General features: G+C 40.9%; 1 protein-coding gene across 4 annotated transcripts in view; it reads left to right on the top strand.

The window, feature by feature from the left end:
- The window catches only part of spata6l (spermatogenesis associated 6-like), a 100,755-nt gene that overhangs the window by 52,680 nt on the left and 34,163 nt on the right, over positions 1-13,912 (top strand). For all 4 annotated transcript variants that reach the window (XM_059969988.1, XM_059969986.1, XM_059969989.1 and 1 more), the window contains 3 exons: positions 2,268-2,376; positions 3,221-3,252; positions 5,981-6,126. In XM_059969988.1, the coding sequence (XP_059825971.1) occupies positions 2,268-2,376; positions 3,221-3,252; positions 5,981-6,126 (287 nt within the window). The remainder of the gene's footprint in view (positions 1-2,267; positions 2,377-3,220; positions 3,253-5,980; positions 6,127-13,912) is intronic.

Below are 13,912 nucleotides of genomic sequence, written 5' to 3'. Positions count from 1 at the left end.
AACGACTCTAGATAAGACACCAATTAACAAATACACGTCATAAAGGGGCTCATGACAAAGCTTCCTTATATTTAGCCAATGTCATGATACATTCTGTAAAAATTGAAATTTCATGTAGCAAATGAAACAGATCTTCAGAGATCCAGCTCGCTCAGTGATAAGAAGAGTCTGTCTATGCTGTCTCAGTCTGTAACATTGAGAGTACAGCCTTTTGTATCCAAATTGGCTCCAGAAAAATAGTGAAGAGTGAAACACTGTAAGCAAGATCCTTTCAGGATCCATCTTTAGGTTTTGAGCTTTATATTTTCAATGGCTCAAGTTTCCAGGTCTCAGAGCTTCTTCTGGCTCTAAAATGCCCAACCTAAGCTACCTGGCCTAAGCTTCCTGACTGAAGCTACCCAGCCTAAGTGTCCAAGGTTCTCAAGGCCATCAAGATTCTCAAGACCATGAAGGTCCTCCATTACATTCTTGCTTTTGTATTCTAGTCCTCTTGAAATAAGTACTAACATCACATTTGCCTTTCTCACCACAGACTCAACCTGCAAATTAACTTTCAGGAATCCTGCACAGGACTCCCAAGTCCCTTTGCACCTCAGCTTTTTGTATTCTCTCTCCATTAGAGAATAGTCTACCCTTTAATTTCTTCTACCTAAGTGCATGACAAATTACTTTCTAACAATGTATTTCATCTGCCATTTCTTTGCCCATTCTCCTAATAAGTCAAAGTCCTTCTGTAGCCTCTCTACTTCCTCAAAACTACCAGACCTCCAAGCTTCGTATAGTCCACAAACTTTGCAACAAAACCATCAATTTCGTTATCTAAGTCATTGACATATAATGTAAAAAGAAGCGGTACCAACACAGACCATAGTGGAACACCACTAGTCACTGGCAGCCAACCAGAAAAGACTCCCTTTATTCGCATTCTTTGCCTCCTGCTTGTCAGCCATTGTTTTATCCATGCTAGTATCTTTCCTGTAATACCATGGGGTCTTAACTTGTTAAGCAATCTCATAAAGATTATATGGGTCATATAATCTTCTCAACCCATATCTTATCTGTAAAAGGCCTTCTAAAAATCCAAGTAGGCAGCATCAACTGATTCTCCTTTGTCTGTCCTGCTTGTTATTTCTTCAAAGAATTCCAACAGATTTGTCAAGCAAGATTTTCTCTTGAGGAAATCATTCTATGTCCTATTTTTCATGTGCCTCCAAGTACCCCAAAACTACATACTTAACAATCAACTCCAACATCTTCCCAACCACTGAAGTCAGACTAACTAGCCTATAATACCTTAGAATTTGGGGAAACTCGAGATGTCTAAAGTACCCTGAGACCTCATCCTTAGTAATCGATTCCAACATCTTCACAACCATTGAAGTCAGACTAACTGGACAATAATTTCCTTTCTTCTGCTTCTCTCCCTTCTTGAAGAGTGGAGTGATATTACCAATTTTCCTGTCTTCTGAAACCATTCCAGAATCTAGTGATGCTTGAAAGATCATTACTAATGCCCCCACAATCTCTTCAGCCATCTCTTTTAGAACCCTGGGGTGTACACCAGCTGGTCCAGATGACGTATCTGCCTTCAGACCTTTCACTTTCTCAAGAACCTTCTCCCAAATAATGGTAACTTAACACACTTCATGACCCATGACACCTGGAACTTCCACCATATTGCTAGTGTCTTCCACAGTGAATACTGATGCAAAATACATTCAATTCATCTGCTATTTCCTTGTCCCCCATTACTACCTCACCAGCGTAGTTTGCCGGCAGTCCAAAATCCACTCTTGCCTCTCTTTTACACTTTATGTATCTGAAGAAATCTTTGGTACCCTCTTTGATATTATTGGCTAGTTTATTTTCATATTCCTTCTTTACTCTCTTTATGACTTTTTTAGTTGCCTTCTATCATTCTGTTTATTTGAAAGCCTACAAATCCTTGAATTTCCCGCTAATTTTTGCTCTATTATATGCCTTCTTTATTAATTAAGTTTTAATGTAAGAGTATTGATAAAATAGAGTTTCCAAAACATGGAGTAAAGAAACATGAAGTAAAGAGACTTAAAGCATTGGAACAAAGAAACAAAATGAGTCAATGACTTTGAGGAGTCCAAGTACTATTTCTAAGGAAAAGTATATATAGATGGTTTTGAGGTAAGATTTGAAGCTTAGCTCATGGCTGGTGATAGGTCAGATGGGAATAGAATTACATAACGTTATAAACAGCATCATAATTGCAAAACACCTTTTGTTTATATTAGTGTGACAGAAGGAAGTCAGAGAAGTATACTCCATCACTATCATGCTCAATGTTTGATAAAAGCACAAGAGCCAGACCAAGAACTGCAAGTTCAGCTTGGTGCAGTTGTGGTAGGATTTTACTTATGTAAAGCTCTTATTTTACCAATGGAATGTTTGCTTATTTTGCCCTATTTATCACCCCTTATGCTGCTGAATTCTTTGTAACTTCAAAGCTATGCATTTCTATGTTCAGTGTAATTGCTTCTAAATTTCTACATAGTATCAAATCTGGTAAGTCAAATTCAAAAGTTCAAAGTTGTAGTTTCATATCCTTTTAAGTGTTTACATTTTTATCCCACTATGTAGTATGAACTATTTTGGATCCTGAGTTAGAACCAGTCTTCCTAAACTTCCTTATCTTGCAAACTTTTTCACCTTCAATGCATTCTTCCTCAGAACCTAAGTTTTTCATGAAGTATTTAATTGCATTCATAAAGCTTAGCATTAATTTTTTTGTTTGGAAAATTAGTGGGGGAATGGAAATGCTCTACAGCTGACATAAAGTCAATGGACTGAACACTTGTAAGCAGGATGTAAGAAATAAAATCAAATCAGTTCAATTCAATACATAATTGACTCCAATTTGCTTGTGGACCAAGTGAATGACCATAATTTGACACTTGTGAAAGTAGTGTGGAATTTTAAGATCGAGATATAGTATTAAAATTCTAACAACATGATAGTATATTGTTAGATAATAATTGATTCATTTAATATTAAAAGGAGTTAGATAGCTAAACTCCAATTTAAAATTGTAGAATGTTTCCAATTATATTACTATCATAAATAGTACTCTTGCTAGTATCCACGTGGAAGTAACTATTATGTATTTCATTGGGAAATTAAAAAATAAAATATTTAATGTATATTGTCTTTTATGTGTTTCTCATTATTATTTAATTCCTTTATCCAGATGTTTGCTCACCAACATATGGTGCAGACAAGGTAGGAAGTTTATGTTATAATTTCTAGTAAGGCTGTACAACTCAATTCATTTTCTATCTATCAGGCATTTCCGCAACATGCTAGAGTGTGGCAAGGCACAATGCCGACATTTGTGTGGCTGAAACATATGACAAATCATATTTTGGAGTGTGTGATTACCTTAGTAGGATAGGATCATATTTCACAATTTTGTAGAAATGGTAACTTCAGCCCGATTATGGATGTACTGAATCAAAATGACATGGACAGTCATAGAATTGCAATGCAATGTGTTTCCCTCTCAGAATGGCCACATGGTTGCACCTATGCTGTCCTTCAACAAATATGCATTCCAGTGCCAGAACTCAGTAAATGTTAATTTTTGTATAGTTTGCACCTAAGTCTCAGGGACCAGGTTGTTGCAGGTCATCACTAATAAATGTCCCCGTGACAGTAATGACAGCCTACAAACTCAAAATGGCCTTGGAACCACAAAGGGAGATCAAGTCAATAAAAGGATACTTCAAATGACCAATTTGGGTTTACAGTGATAATGGAAAACTTTTATGAAAAACCATTAAATTATATATATCTTCTTAACATCATTGTATACAGATCATTTTTCTTGGTTGACATGAATATCATGTCAAGAGGTTCTGCAGATGTTGGAAGTCCAGAGTAACACCTACAAAATGCTGGAGGAACTCAGCAGGTCAGGCAGGATCTATGGAGAGGTATTAACAGTTGATATTTTGGGCCAAGATCATCAGGACATTGTTGGGGCCTTGGCAAATATCATCTTATCCTTATTAGCCACAATCAAAGTTCCAGAGGGTTGGAGAATAGCCGTCATTGTTCTTTCATTTACTCTGGGTAATAGGAAAAATCCAGCAAATGATAAATTGCCAAGCCATACATTGGTAGTAGGAAAATATTGGAGAACGTTCTTAGGGATAAAATTTACTCTCATCTGGAAAAGCATGGGCATATTATGGAAAGGTAGGGATTGTGCAGGGAAGATCATATTATACAACTTGATTGATTGAGTTTTTTTGAGGAAGTGACAAAAATGATTAATGTAGGTGAGACTGAAATGTTGTGCATGTCAGCTTTAATAAAGCACACATGATAAGCAGAACCAAAATATTAAGTACCTGGGATTCATGGTAACTGGGTCGCATTGGAGGAATGTTATTCTGACAAAAGGTTTGAGTTCAGTGGTGTTCCACAGATGACACACTTAAATGATTCGGATGAAAATGTAGGTGGGCTAATTAGTAAGTTTGTAGACAACATAAACATAAGTGTAAGTTGTCAAAGAGTACAATGAATATACAATGGGCAAATAATTGGCGGACAGAATTTCATCTGGACAAGTTTGAGGTGTTGCACTTTGGAAGGTCAAACAAAAAAGGAAATTGTATAATAAATGGCAGGACCCAATAGAGCATTAATGTACAGAGGGATTTTGTGGTGTATGTCTACATCTCCCTGAAAGTGGCACACAAGGAGATAAGATGGGATAGAAGCTATACTTCCCTTAATTGATTGTGGATTTGAGTATAAAAAGTTAGAAATTATATTGTACCATAAAATTTTGGTTAGACCACGTTTGGAGTATTTTGAGCAATCCAATTGCTTCATTATTGGATGGATATGGAGGGTTTATCGAGGGTGCAGAAGATTTTAATGATGATGTTGCCTGGTCTGGAGGGTTTTAGTCATAAAGGAATGTTGGACAAACTTGGATTGTTTTCTCTTTGTTTTCTCAAAGTATCAGAGGCTGAGGGATGACTTGATAGAAATATATAAATTTTGAGAGCCATAGTTAGGGTTGATAGTCAGAATCTTTCTCCAAGGATAGAAATATCAAGTTTCGGTAGCAAAGCTTTGAAGTGAAAGGGGGAAAGTTTTAAAGATGATGTGTAAAGCAAGTTCTTTTTTATTCAGGGAGTGGGAGGTGTCAGTAACAGGTACATGAATAGGTAGGGCATAGGTGGATATAGTCACCTACAGTCCCATGGGGTTAATTTAAATTGGCTTTATGCTCAGCACAGATGAGGGTTGTTCCAGCACTGTACCATTCCGTCTTCTATATGAACCTGAACACTCTTAAAAGTTAGGATATTTTCAAAGTGACTGTTATGGATTCACATGTGTATTGCCAAAGAACACAATATAAGGCAAGTATAATGTCCCCCAAAACATTTCATTTTTTTATCTGAGATCATTACTGTTTCTCTAGAAATACCTATGCATAGGTATTCATTAAATTTTCCACTACAGCATCTTTCTGACATGCATCTTCAATAAATTAGTCTATCAATATATTATATGGGTTACAGGAATACAGGGTACCAAAATATCTACAATATCTTTTCCCTATCCTTTTTGCTAAATTAAGCATTTTCTGTGAATACATCCCTTTCATAAATTTAGGAATACTTATTATAATTTACCTCCTGGCTTGCACTATCGATAATGTCTGGGAGATTAGGAAATAGCCAATGTTAGTGGAGTCAAAATTTGTATTAGAATATACTCGGCCACTTATTCCCAGACCTAGGGATGAAACTCTGAAGACATGAGACAGAATTAGTAAAATAAATCTGTGTTTAAATTTGTCTTTCTATTTTCCACTGAATACTGTAGGGATATATAAAATGGTCAAGATAACATGTGCCTGGCAAAGTTCAATGTAATGTTTCATTTGTAAGTGAAATAATGCTTGTATCTTTCTGAATGCCAGAGTCCAAGTTTCAGAGAGCCAATTAGCTGGGAAGAACTGTCTAATGATACAGACGAGCTTATTAGTTATCCACTGAATTCAACCGTTAGAGACAATCCAAGTGATCAGTCCTTGCCATCTATCTGTACAAAGAGAAAATCATCTAGGTAAGGATTATAATACTAACTGCATGATTATCTTTGTAGCTAAGTGTAGTTTCATGGAGTAAAAACACAAAATACAATTCCTTGCACAAATAAAAACAGAAAATGTTAGCAATACTCAGTAGGTCAGATACACTCTGTGGAAAGAATAACCTCCATGGACCAACATCAGCTACACTCTGATCTAGTTATGCTGAACTAATTAGATTAGTAATCAAATACTCAACTAAACTAAACTTATCAGCCTATACAATGCCCATACCCTTCCATTTTATACACTTCATGTGACTGTCTAATATTTTCTTGAATCCCTCTATCATACTTGCCTTCACCACCACCCCAGGCAACATATTCCAGACATCCACCACTGACTGTGTAAAAACTTGCCCCACACATCTCCTTTCAATTGTCTACTCTATCTCAGCCTCTCATAATCTTATAAACCTCTATCAAATCTCCCATCAGTCTCTGCTGCTCCAGATAAAACAGCCCATCAGCCCATGTTTATTCAGCCTCTCCTTAGAGCACATTCATGTGTAGGTCTAATCCAAACAGTGTCCTTTTTTTTCTGCATCCTCTACAAAGCATTCATATCCTTCCCTTAATGGGGCAACCAGGACTCAATGTATTACTCCAGATGTGGCCTAACTAGAGTTTTATAAAGATGTAACATAACTTCCCAACTTTTGAACTCAATTCCTTGACTATTAAAGGCAAGCATGCCATGTTGCCTTCTTCTGTACCCTCTTTTTACCCTCTTTGTTAACCTGTGAAGCCTTTTTCAGGGATTTATAGATTTTATGAACCCCACAATCACTCTGTGCGTCAACACTGTTAACAGTCTTGCCATTGTATCCTTTACATTTGATCTCCCAATGAGCAGCACTTCAAATTTGGCCAGGTTAAACTACATCTGCCATTTTTATGCCCATATCTACAAATGATTTATATCCTGCAGAATCATTTGGCAATCTTCTATGCTATCCACAACTTCACCAATCTTTGTATTATCTGTAAACATTATCCTACCTGTTGTAGGAGTGTTGGCAAAAATCAACACAAGTGTAATTACTTCTAACATACACTTTATTCCCACAACAAACAAATGGCAACATTGAATATATAATATATAAGAAAAAACCTTGCCCCCAAAAAGTAATAATGTACAATGTAACATGTAACATATGCGGCAAGTTTAACTCTTAACAGTCTGGGTGAATCCTGCCTATTGAAATTAAGGAGTCCCTACACCATATATATTTCCATCCAGTTCATTTATATACTGTATACTTAAGGTTTACTTTATAAAGTACCTCCTGCACCTAATAAAGTGACTGCTGAGGTGTATATTTGCGGTCTTTTTCTTCTGTAGCCCTTTCACTTGAAGGGTCGACATGTTGCGCATTCAAAAATGCTCTTCTGCACACCATAGTTGTAAAGTGTGGTTATTTCAGTTGCTGTCATCTTTCTGTAAGCTTGAACCAATCTGGCCATTCTCCTTTGATCTCTCTTTCAATAACAAGACATTTTCACCCACAGAACTGCCACCCTTTGGATTTTTTTTTTTGTTTTTTGCACCTTTCACTGTAAATTCCAGAGAAGGTTTTATGAGCATTTGGAAAACTTGAACTAATGAGCTCAGATCCTATGTAATACATGTCTCAAACCTTGCACTGGACATCCCAGCATTTAGGTCCAATTCATCCTCATCAAGGATTCTCGTCACAGTACGATTGAGCCTTTTATTAACTGTGGCCAGCCACAGCGAGAAAATCTCCAGATAGAGCCTGGTGATACACGATCTCCAGGTTGCTGTGTGCCAGCTGTTGCAGGGAGGAAGTCAAAGTTGCTCGGGTGAAGCTGTTGGTCACTCTGCGGAGCCAGTCCATCTTCCAACCCCAGAGAGATTCAACTAAGACCCAGGTTGTTGCTACAGCTTCCTTATGGGGGAAAAGTGGCCCTCATTTTCTCGTTTCTTACTGGAAGAGCCCTGGCTTGGGCCTCTGCACATTGGGAACGCAGGTCAGAAATTTACTCAGTTTCAGAGGAATTCAGGGCGGCCATGAAGAAGGTGTTTCATCACCTCATTGGAGCAAGCCAATCCTCGGATCGCCTGGCGAAGATTCGACAGAGGGGACAGTCAGTGGCCAACTATGCAATCGAATTTCAGACCTTGGTCCAGGAGCGTGGTTGGAACAGGGAGGCCTTGCCCACATTATACTGTCACAGACTCCAAGACAAAATGAAGGATGCCCTCACCTTAGGAGAGCCAGCAGAGAACAGGGTTCTCATCAACCAGTCCATCCGTCTTGATAATCATCTGGCAGAGCAAGATTGGAACCACATCAGAAGGTCGAAGAGAGCCAGTCCAAGCTCTACACATTGCAGTTCCATTCCCCAATCTTGGACCATGACCAGCCCATCAGCTGCTCAAGATTCAGTCGAACTATGTATCATGGTGCTGGACTACACTGGTGAGAGGTCCTGGCATTGGAGTCAAGGTTACTGCTTTTACTGTGGGGGAAGCAGTTCACATGCAGGCCATTTATCCCACGCTACTGCTGCATGGAGAACTGCTAAGACTGCCCAGTGTAGGGAGGACTGTGATGGCAGCAGCCACTAAGCCCCAATCCCATGGATTCTGGTTTCGTGCTGAATGTGGAGTCCATCTGGGGTAAGAACTTGAGGCGGGTGAAGGCTTTTGTAGATAATTTCCTGCATTTGGGAACCACCCATCGGTTCGACATAACATCGCGAGAATTGAGCTGGTCCTTTCCCACAACTGTCTTGGATGGCCGACTGCTAGGTTCCAGTCAGATCCAGCACCAGACTGTGGACTTGCAGATGGGGATTGGGGTTTAGTGGAAGACATTCGTTCTTACATCATTGACTCTCCACTCGTACCCTGATCCTCGGATACTCTTGGCTGTCCCAGCATTGCCCATCTGTGTACCGGAGAGTGGGGAGAGTCATTGCTTGGCGTAGTCATTGTAAGGGGCATTGTTTGCGACATGATGTTCCGACACTCAGACTTCCTCATGTCCAACGGCATATAAAGGGCTAAGCTTCAGTGCAAGGGAGCCTGAGACCTTCTGGAGACCAAGTCAAGTCCTCAAGAGCAGACAAGCCAGTTCAGGCCAACGGGCTTGTGCAAGTCCCGACACAGTCTAGTTGGAATCCCACAAAATCTAGAGAGAGTGAATCTGTAGTTCAGGAGAGGTCCAAAGAAATGTCCGAGCAGTCTGAGAAACTTGCATCCAAGCTTAAGGAATCTGGCTGCCAGGTCTCAATGAAAGGAGGGCTGATCCCTGAAGCCTGTTCCTGTGGGCAAGAACCCTCTGTTAATCCTCACTGCTGTTACCTGAGGAGACAGACAGGGGTTCAGACTCTGATTTGGGCACTGTTTCCATGAATGAACTTTGTGAGTGTAGGGAGAGGACTCAAATCAGCCTGTCACCTAAGAAACTTCAGGAGTTGTCCTTGAAGGAAGGTCTGGAGGAAATAGCAACTCCCAGACCAGTCAAAATTCCTTCCATCTACAAGGACTTGGAAAAGGTATTAAGCAAGGAAAAGGCCTCAACTCTTCCACTGCACCGATGCTGTAAGATAGATAGTTAGATAGATAGATAGATACTTTATTCATCCCCAAGGGGAAATTCAACATTTTTCCAGTGTCCCATACACTTATTGTAGCAAAACTAATTACATGCAGTATTTAACTCAGTATAAATATGATATGCATCTAAAATCACCCTCCCAAAAAGCATTAATAAATAGCTTTTAAAAAGTTCTTAAATAGTTTACTAAAGTGCATTGAATGGTAACTTAAGCTCAGTCCTAACCCCGGCACTTAACATGTCTTGCCCCTGGTGGTTGAGTTGTAGAGCCGAATGGCGTTGGGGAGTAATGATCTCTTCATCCTGCCTGAGGAGCATTGCATTGACAATAGTCAATAGTCCTGCTGCCCAGTACTTGAACCCTGCAGAGTGGAATGTATGGGCTCTGGGGCCCAGGAGAAGCACAATGGAGGAGAGTATAAAGGGGAAGTGTATAAAAAAAGCTCTTCTCATGGGCTTCATTTCACCCTCCACCTCATCTGCTGAGGCAGGGTTCTTCTTCATACAAAAGAAAGATGGGAGCCTAAGGCCATGCATTGATTATAGGGGAATAAACTGCATAATGGCCAAAATTGCCAACTCCTTCCACTCATGAATACAGCTTTCAAGATACTCCGAGGAGTGACGGTACTCACAAAACTGGTGCATACTGTATACTGTCAAGATGAAGCCACATTCAGCTGGAGGAACAACACCTTATATACCAGCTGAGTAGCCTCCAACCTGATGACATGAACATTGACTTCTCTAACTTCCGTTAATGCCCCTCCCCTTCTTTCCCCATCACTGATATATTTAGTTTTTGTTTCTCTCTCTGCCCATCACTCTGCCTGTTCTCCATCTCCCTCTGGTGCTCCCCTCCCCCTTTCTTTCTTCGTAGGCCTCCCGTCCCATGATCCTTTCCCTTCTCTAGCTCTGTATCCCTTTTGCCAATCACCTGTCTGGCTCTCAGCTTCACCCCACCCCCTCCGGTCTTCTCCTATCATTTCGCATTTTCCCCTCCCCTTCCAACTTTCAAATCTCTTACTGTCTTTCCTTTCAGTTAGTCCTGATGAAGGATCTCAGCCCGAAACGTCAACAGCGCTCCTCCCTATAGATGCTGCCTGGCCTGCTGCATTCCACCAGCATTTTGTGTGTGTTGTTTGAATTTCCAGCATCTGCAGATTTCTTCGTGTTTGCATATGATCTAGTCTGTATTTGGGAAGGCAATGAGTGGAAGAATGCAATCAATACACTGACAAGGTACTATGAGTACCTGGTTATGCCTTTCAGCTTTGCGAATGCTCAGGCTGTTTTACAAGCCTTTATAAACGACATGCTCCAGGATACTCTCCATAAATATGCATCTGTCTGCCTGGATGGTATCCTAATCTACTGGAAGTTCATGGAGGAGCACATTGCTCATGTCAGGGAATTTTAAAGAGGCTCCTAGACCAAGGACTTCATGTCAAGTTGGAGAAGTTGGAGTTTCACGTGACAACTGTTTCATTTTTGGGTCTCATCATCTCCCATAGCAATCTCAAGATGGACCCTACCAAGACCCAGGCAATCAGAGAGTGGCCATCACCATCCAGTATCAGACAAGTCCAGTGATTCCTGTGATTCTACTGGAAGTTCATCAGGAACTTCATCTCAGTGCCAGCTCCATTGACAGCATTAACTAAGAAATCCATGGGCCCTTTTGTTTGGACGATTAAAGCAGAGGCTGCCTTTGCAGAGTTTAAGCTGTGGTTCACATCAGCTCCCATCTTGGTTTCTCCAAACCCAGACCTTCCCTTCATCGTGGTAGTGGACATCTCTTACATGTGAGTGGGTGCTATCTTGTCCCCTCAGACAGTAAATACTGCACCCATGTGCATTCTTCTCCATGCGGCTATCCCCTCAGAAAGGAAATATGACATCGGGAATTGGGAGCTTCTTGTGGTTACGTTAGCACTACAGGAATGGTGTCACTGGAGAGAGGGCCAAGACCCCTTTTATCGTTTGGACTGACCACAGGAAACTGGCTGGTAATCAGGAGGCCAAGAGGATGAATTCCAGGCAGGCCAGGTGGCCTTTGTTCAGTACCGCTTTGAATTCATCCTGACCTATGGAACTGGGTTGAAGAGCTCAACACCATGTCCTGTCAGTTTGACAAACTGGAACGAAAGAGGCAGCCTACCACAAATTTGTCCCAGGCCAGGGTGGTAGAGCCAATTCGTTGGGGTATTGACGCTCTTGTTCATAAGGCCCAAGCGCAAGGGTAGATTCAACAGTCCTCCGGGTAGGCTGTTTGTCCCAAGTTCGGTCCAGTCCCAGATACTCTCAATGGGGACATTTGTCGAGAATGACCGCTTACCCAGGGATTTCCAGGACCCTCAAATTTATCAAGAGGAGGTATTGGTGGCCCAGGATGACGAAAGAGATTCAGTATTACGCCCAGGCATGCAAGTTATGTGCCTGGAACAAGGAACCCAACCTCAAGGGCTCCTCCACTCACTACCTGTTCCTGAAATACCTTGAACTCTCACAGGATTTTGTCACAGGTCTCTCTCCATCCAAGGGGAAGTTGGTCATCATGACAGTTGTTGATTAGTTTTTGAAAGCCTACAAGTTCATTGCCTTGGAGAAGCCACCATCTACAGCGGAGGTTACTGAGAGGTGGCATTTGCAATATTTAGGAGGGAGAAAGGTTCTCTCTTCATGTCCTCCACCAAGAATGAGATTTATAAAATGAAACTGCAAAATCTGAGGCGCTGACCCTAGTCATTTTAGATCAAATGTTTTGTGAAGGTACTCTTCTTCAAAATGTTGCTGACTGCCTTTTCGAAACATCAAGAACAGTGCAGTCTCTGGCTTCACCTAAACAGACATGAAGATGGTGAATAGCTTATCTGATCCACTGTTACAATACTCTAGTAGCAATATTATAGTCTCATGATCAGTACTTGCAGTTGCATTACTTCTTCATGCCTGCTTTTCAAATCACATTACATTACTAACTCAGAAGCTTTTCTTTTCCATGCACCTGAAAGTGCAATGATGTATAAATTTAATTTTTCATTAGAAAAGTAGTTTCTCTCCCAGTCCAGCACCAGTAATAAGGACCAGCAAGGGTGGGGATGACTTAAGCAGACTGAAATACTTGCGTGTATAGACATTAAGAAAGAGGATGTGCTGGAGCTTTTGAAAGGTATTAAGTTAGATAAGTTACTGGGACCGGGTTAGATACACCCCAGGCTACTGTGGGAAGTGAGGGAAGAGATTGCTGGGCTTTTAGTGATGATCTTTGCATCATCAATAGGGATGGGAGAAGTACCAGGGGATTAGAAGGTTGCAAACGTCATTCCCTTGTTTAAGAAAGGGAGCAGAGATAACCCAGGAAATTATAGACCAGTGAGTCTTACTTCAGTGGTGGGCAGATTGTTGGAGAAGATCCTGGGAGGCAGGATTTATGAACATTTGGAGAGACATAACTTGATTAGGTATAGTCAGTATGGCTTTGTCAAGGGAAGATCATGCCTTACGAACCTGATGCAGTTCATTGAGAACGTAACAAAACACATTGATGAATGTAGGGCAGTGGATGCAGTGCATCACTAAGGCATTTGACAAGGTTCCCCATATGAGGCTATTTCAGAAAATAATGAGGCATGGGATCCAAGGAGACTTTGCTTTATGGACCCATAATTGGCTTGCCCAGAGAAGGCAAAGGGTGGTTGTGGATGGTTTGTGTTCTGCTTGGAGGACGGTGACCAGAGGTGTTTTGCAGGGATATGTCCTGGGACCCCTCCTCTTTGTGACCTGGATGAGGAAGTAGAAGGTGAGTTAGTAAGTTTGCTGATGATACAAAAGTTGGGGGTGTTGTGGATAGTCTGGAAGGTTGTCAGAGGTTACAGCGCAACATTGATAGGATGCAGAACTGGACTGAGGAGTGGCAGATGGAATTCAACCGAGAAAAGTGTAAAGTGGTTCATTTCAGAGGGTCAAATTTGAAGACAGAATATAATATTAATAGTAATACACTTGGCAGTGTGGAGGATCAGAGAGATCTCATAGACCAGTGAGTGTCCATAGGACACTCAAAGCTGCTGTGCAAGTTGACAGTGTTGTCAAGAAGTTATATGGTGTGCTGGCCTTCATCAACCGTGGGATTGAGTTCAAGAGCCATGAGGTAATGTTACAGCTATATA

Source organism: Hypanus sabinus, chromosome 5, assembly GCF_030144855.1.
Source record: "Hypanus sabinus isolate sHypSab1 chromosome 5, sHypSab1.hap1, whole genome shotgun sequence".
Lineage (NCBI taxonomy): Eukaryota > Metazoa > Chordata > Chondrichthyes > Myliobatiformes > Dasyatidae > Hypanus > Hypanus sabinus.
Note: the sequence above shows the minus strand (reverse complement) of the source record. Positions and strands in the feature narration are given on the sequence as shown.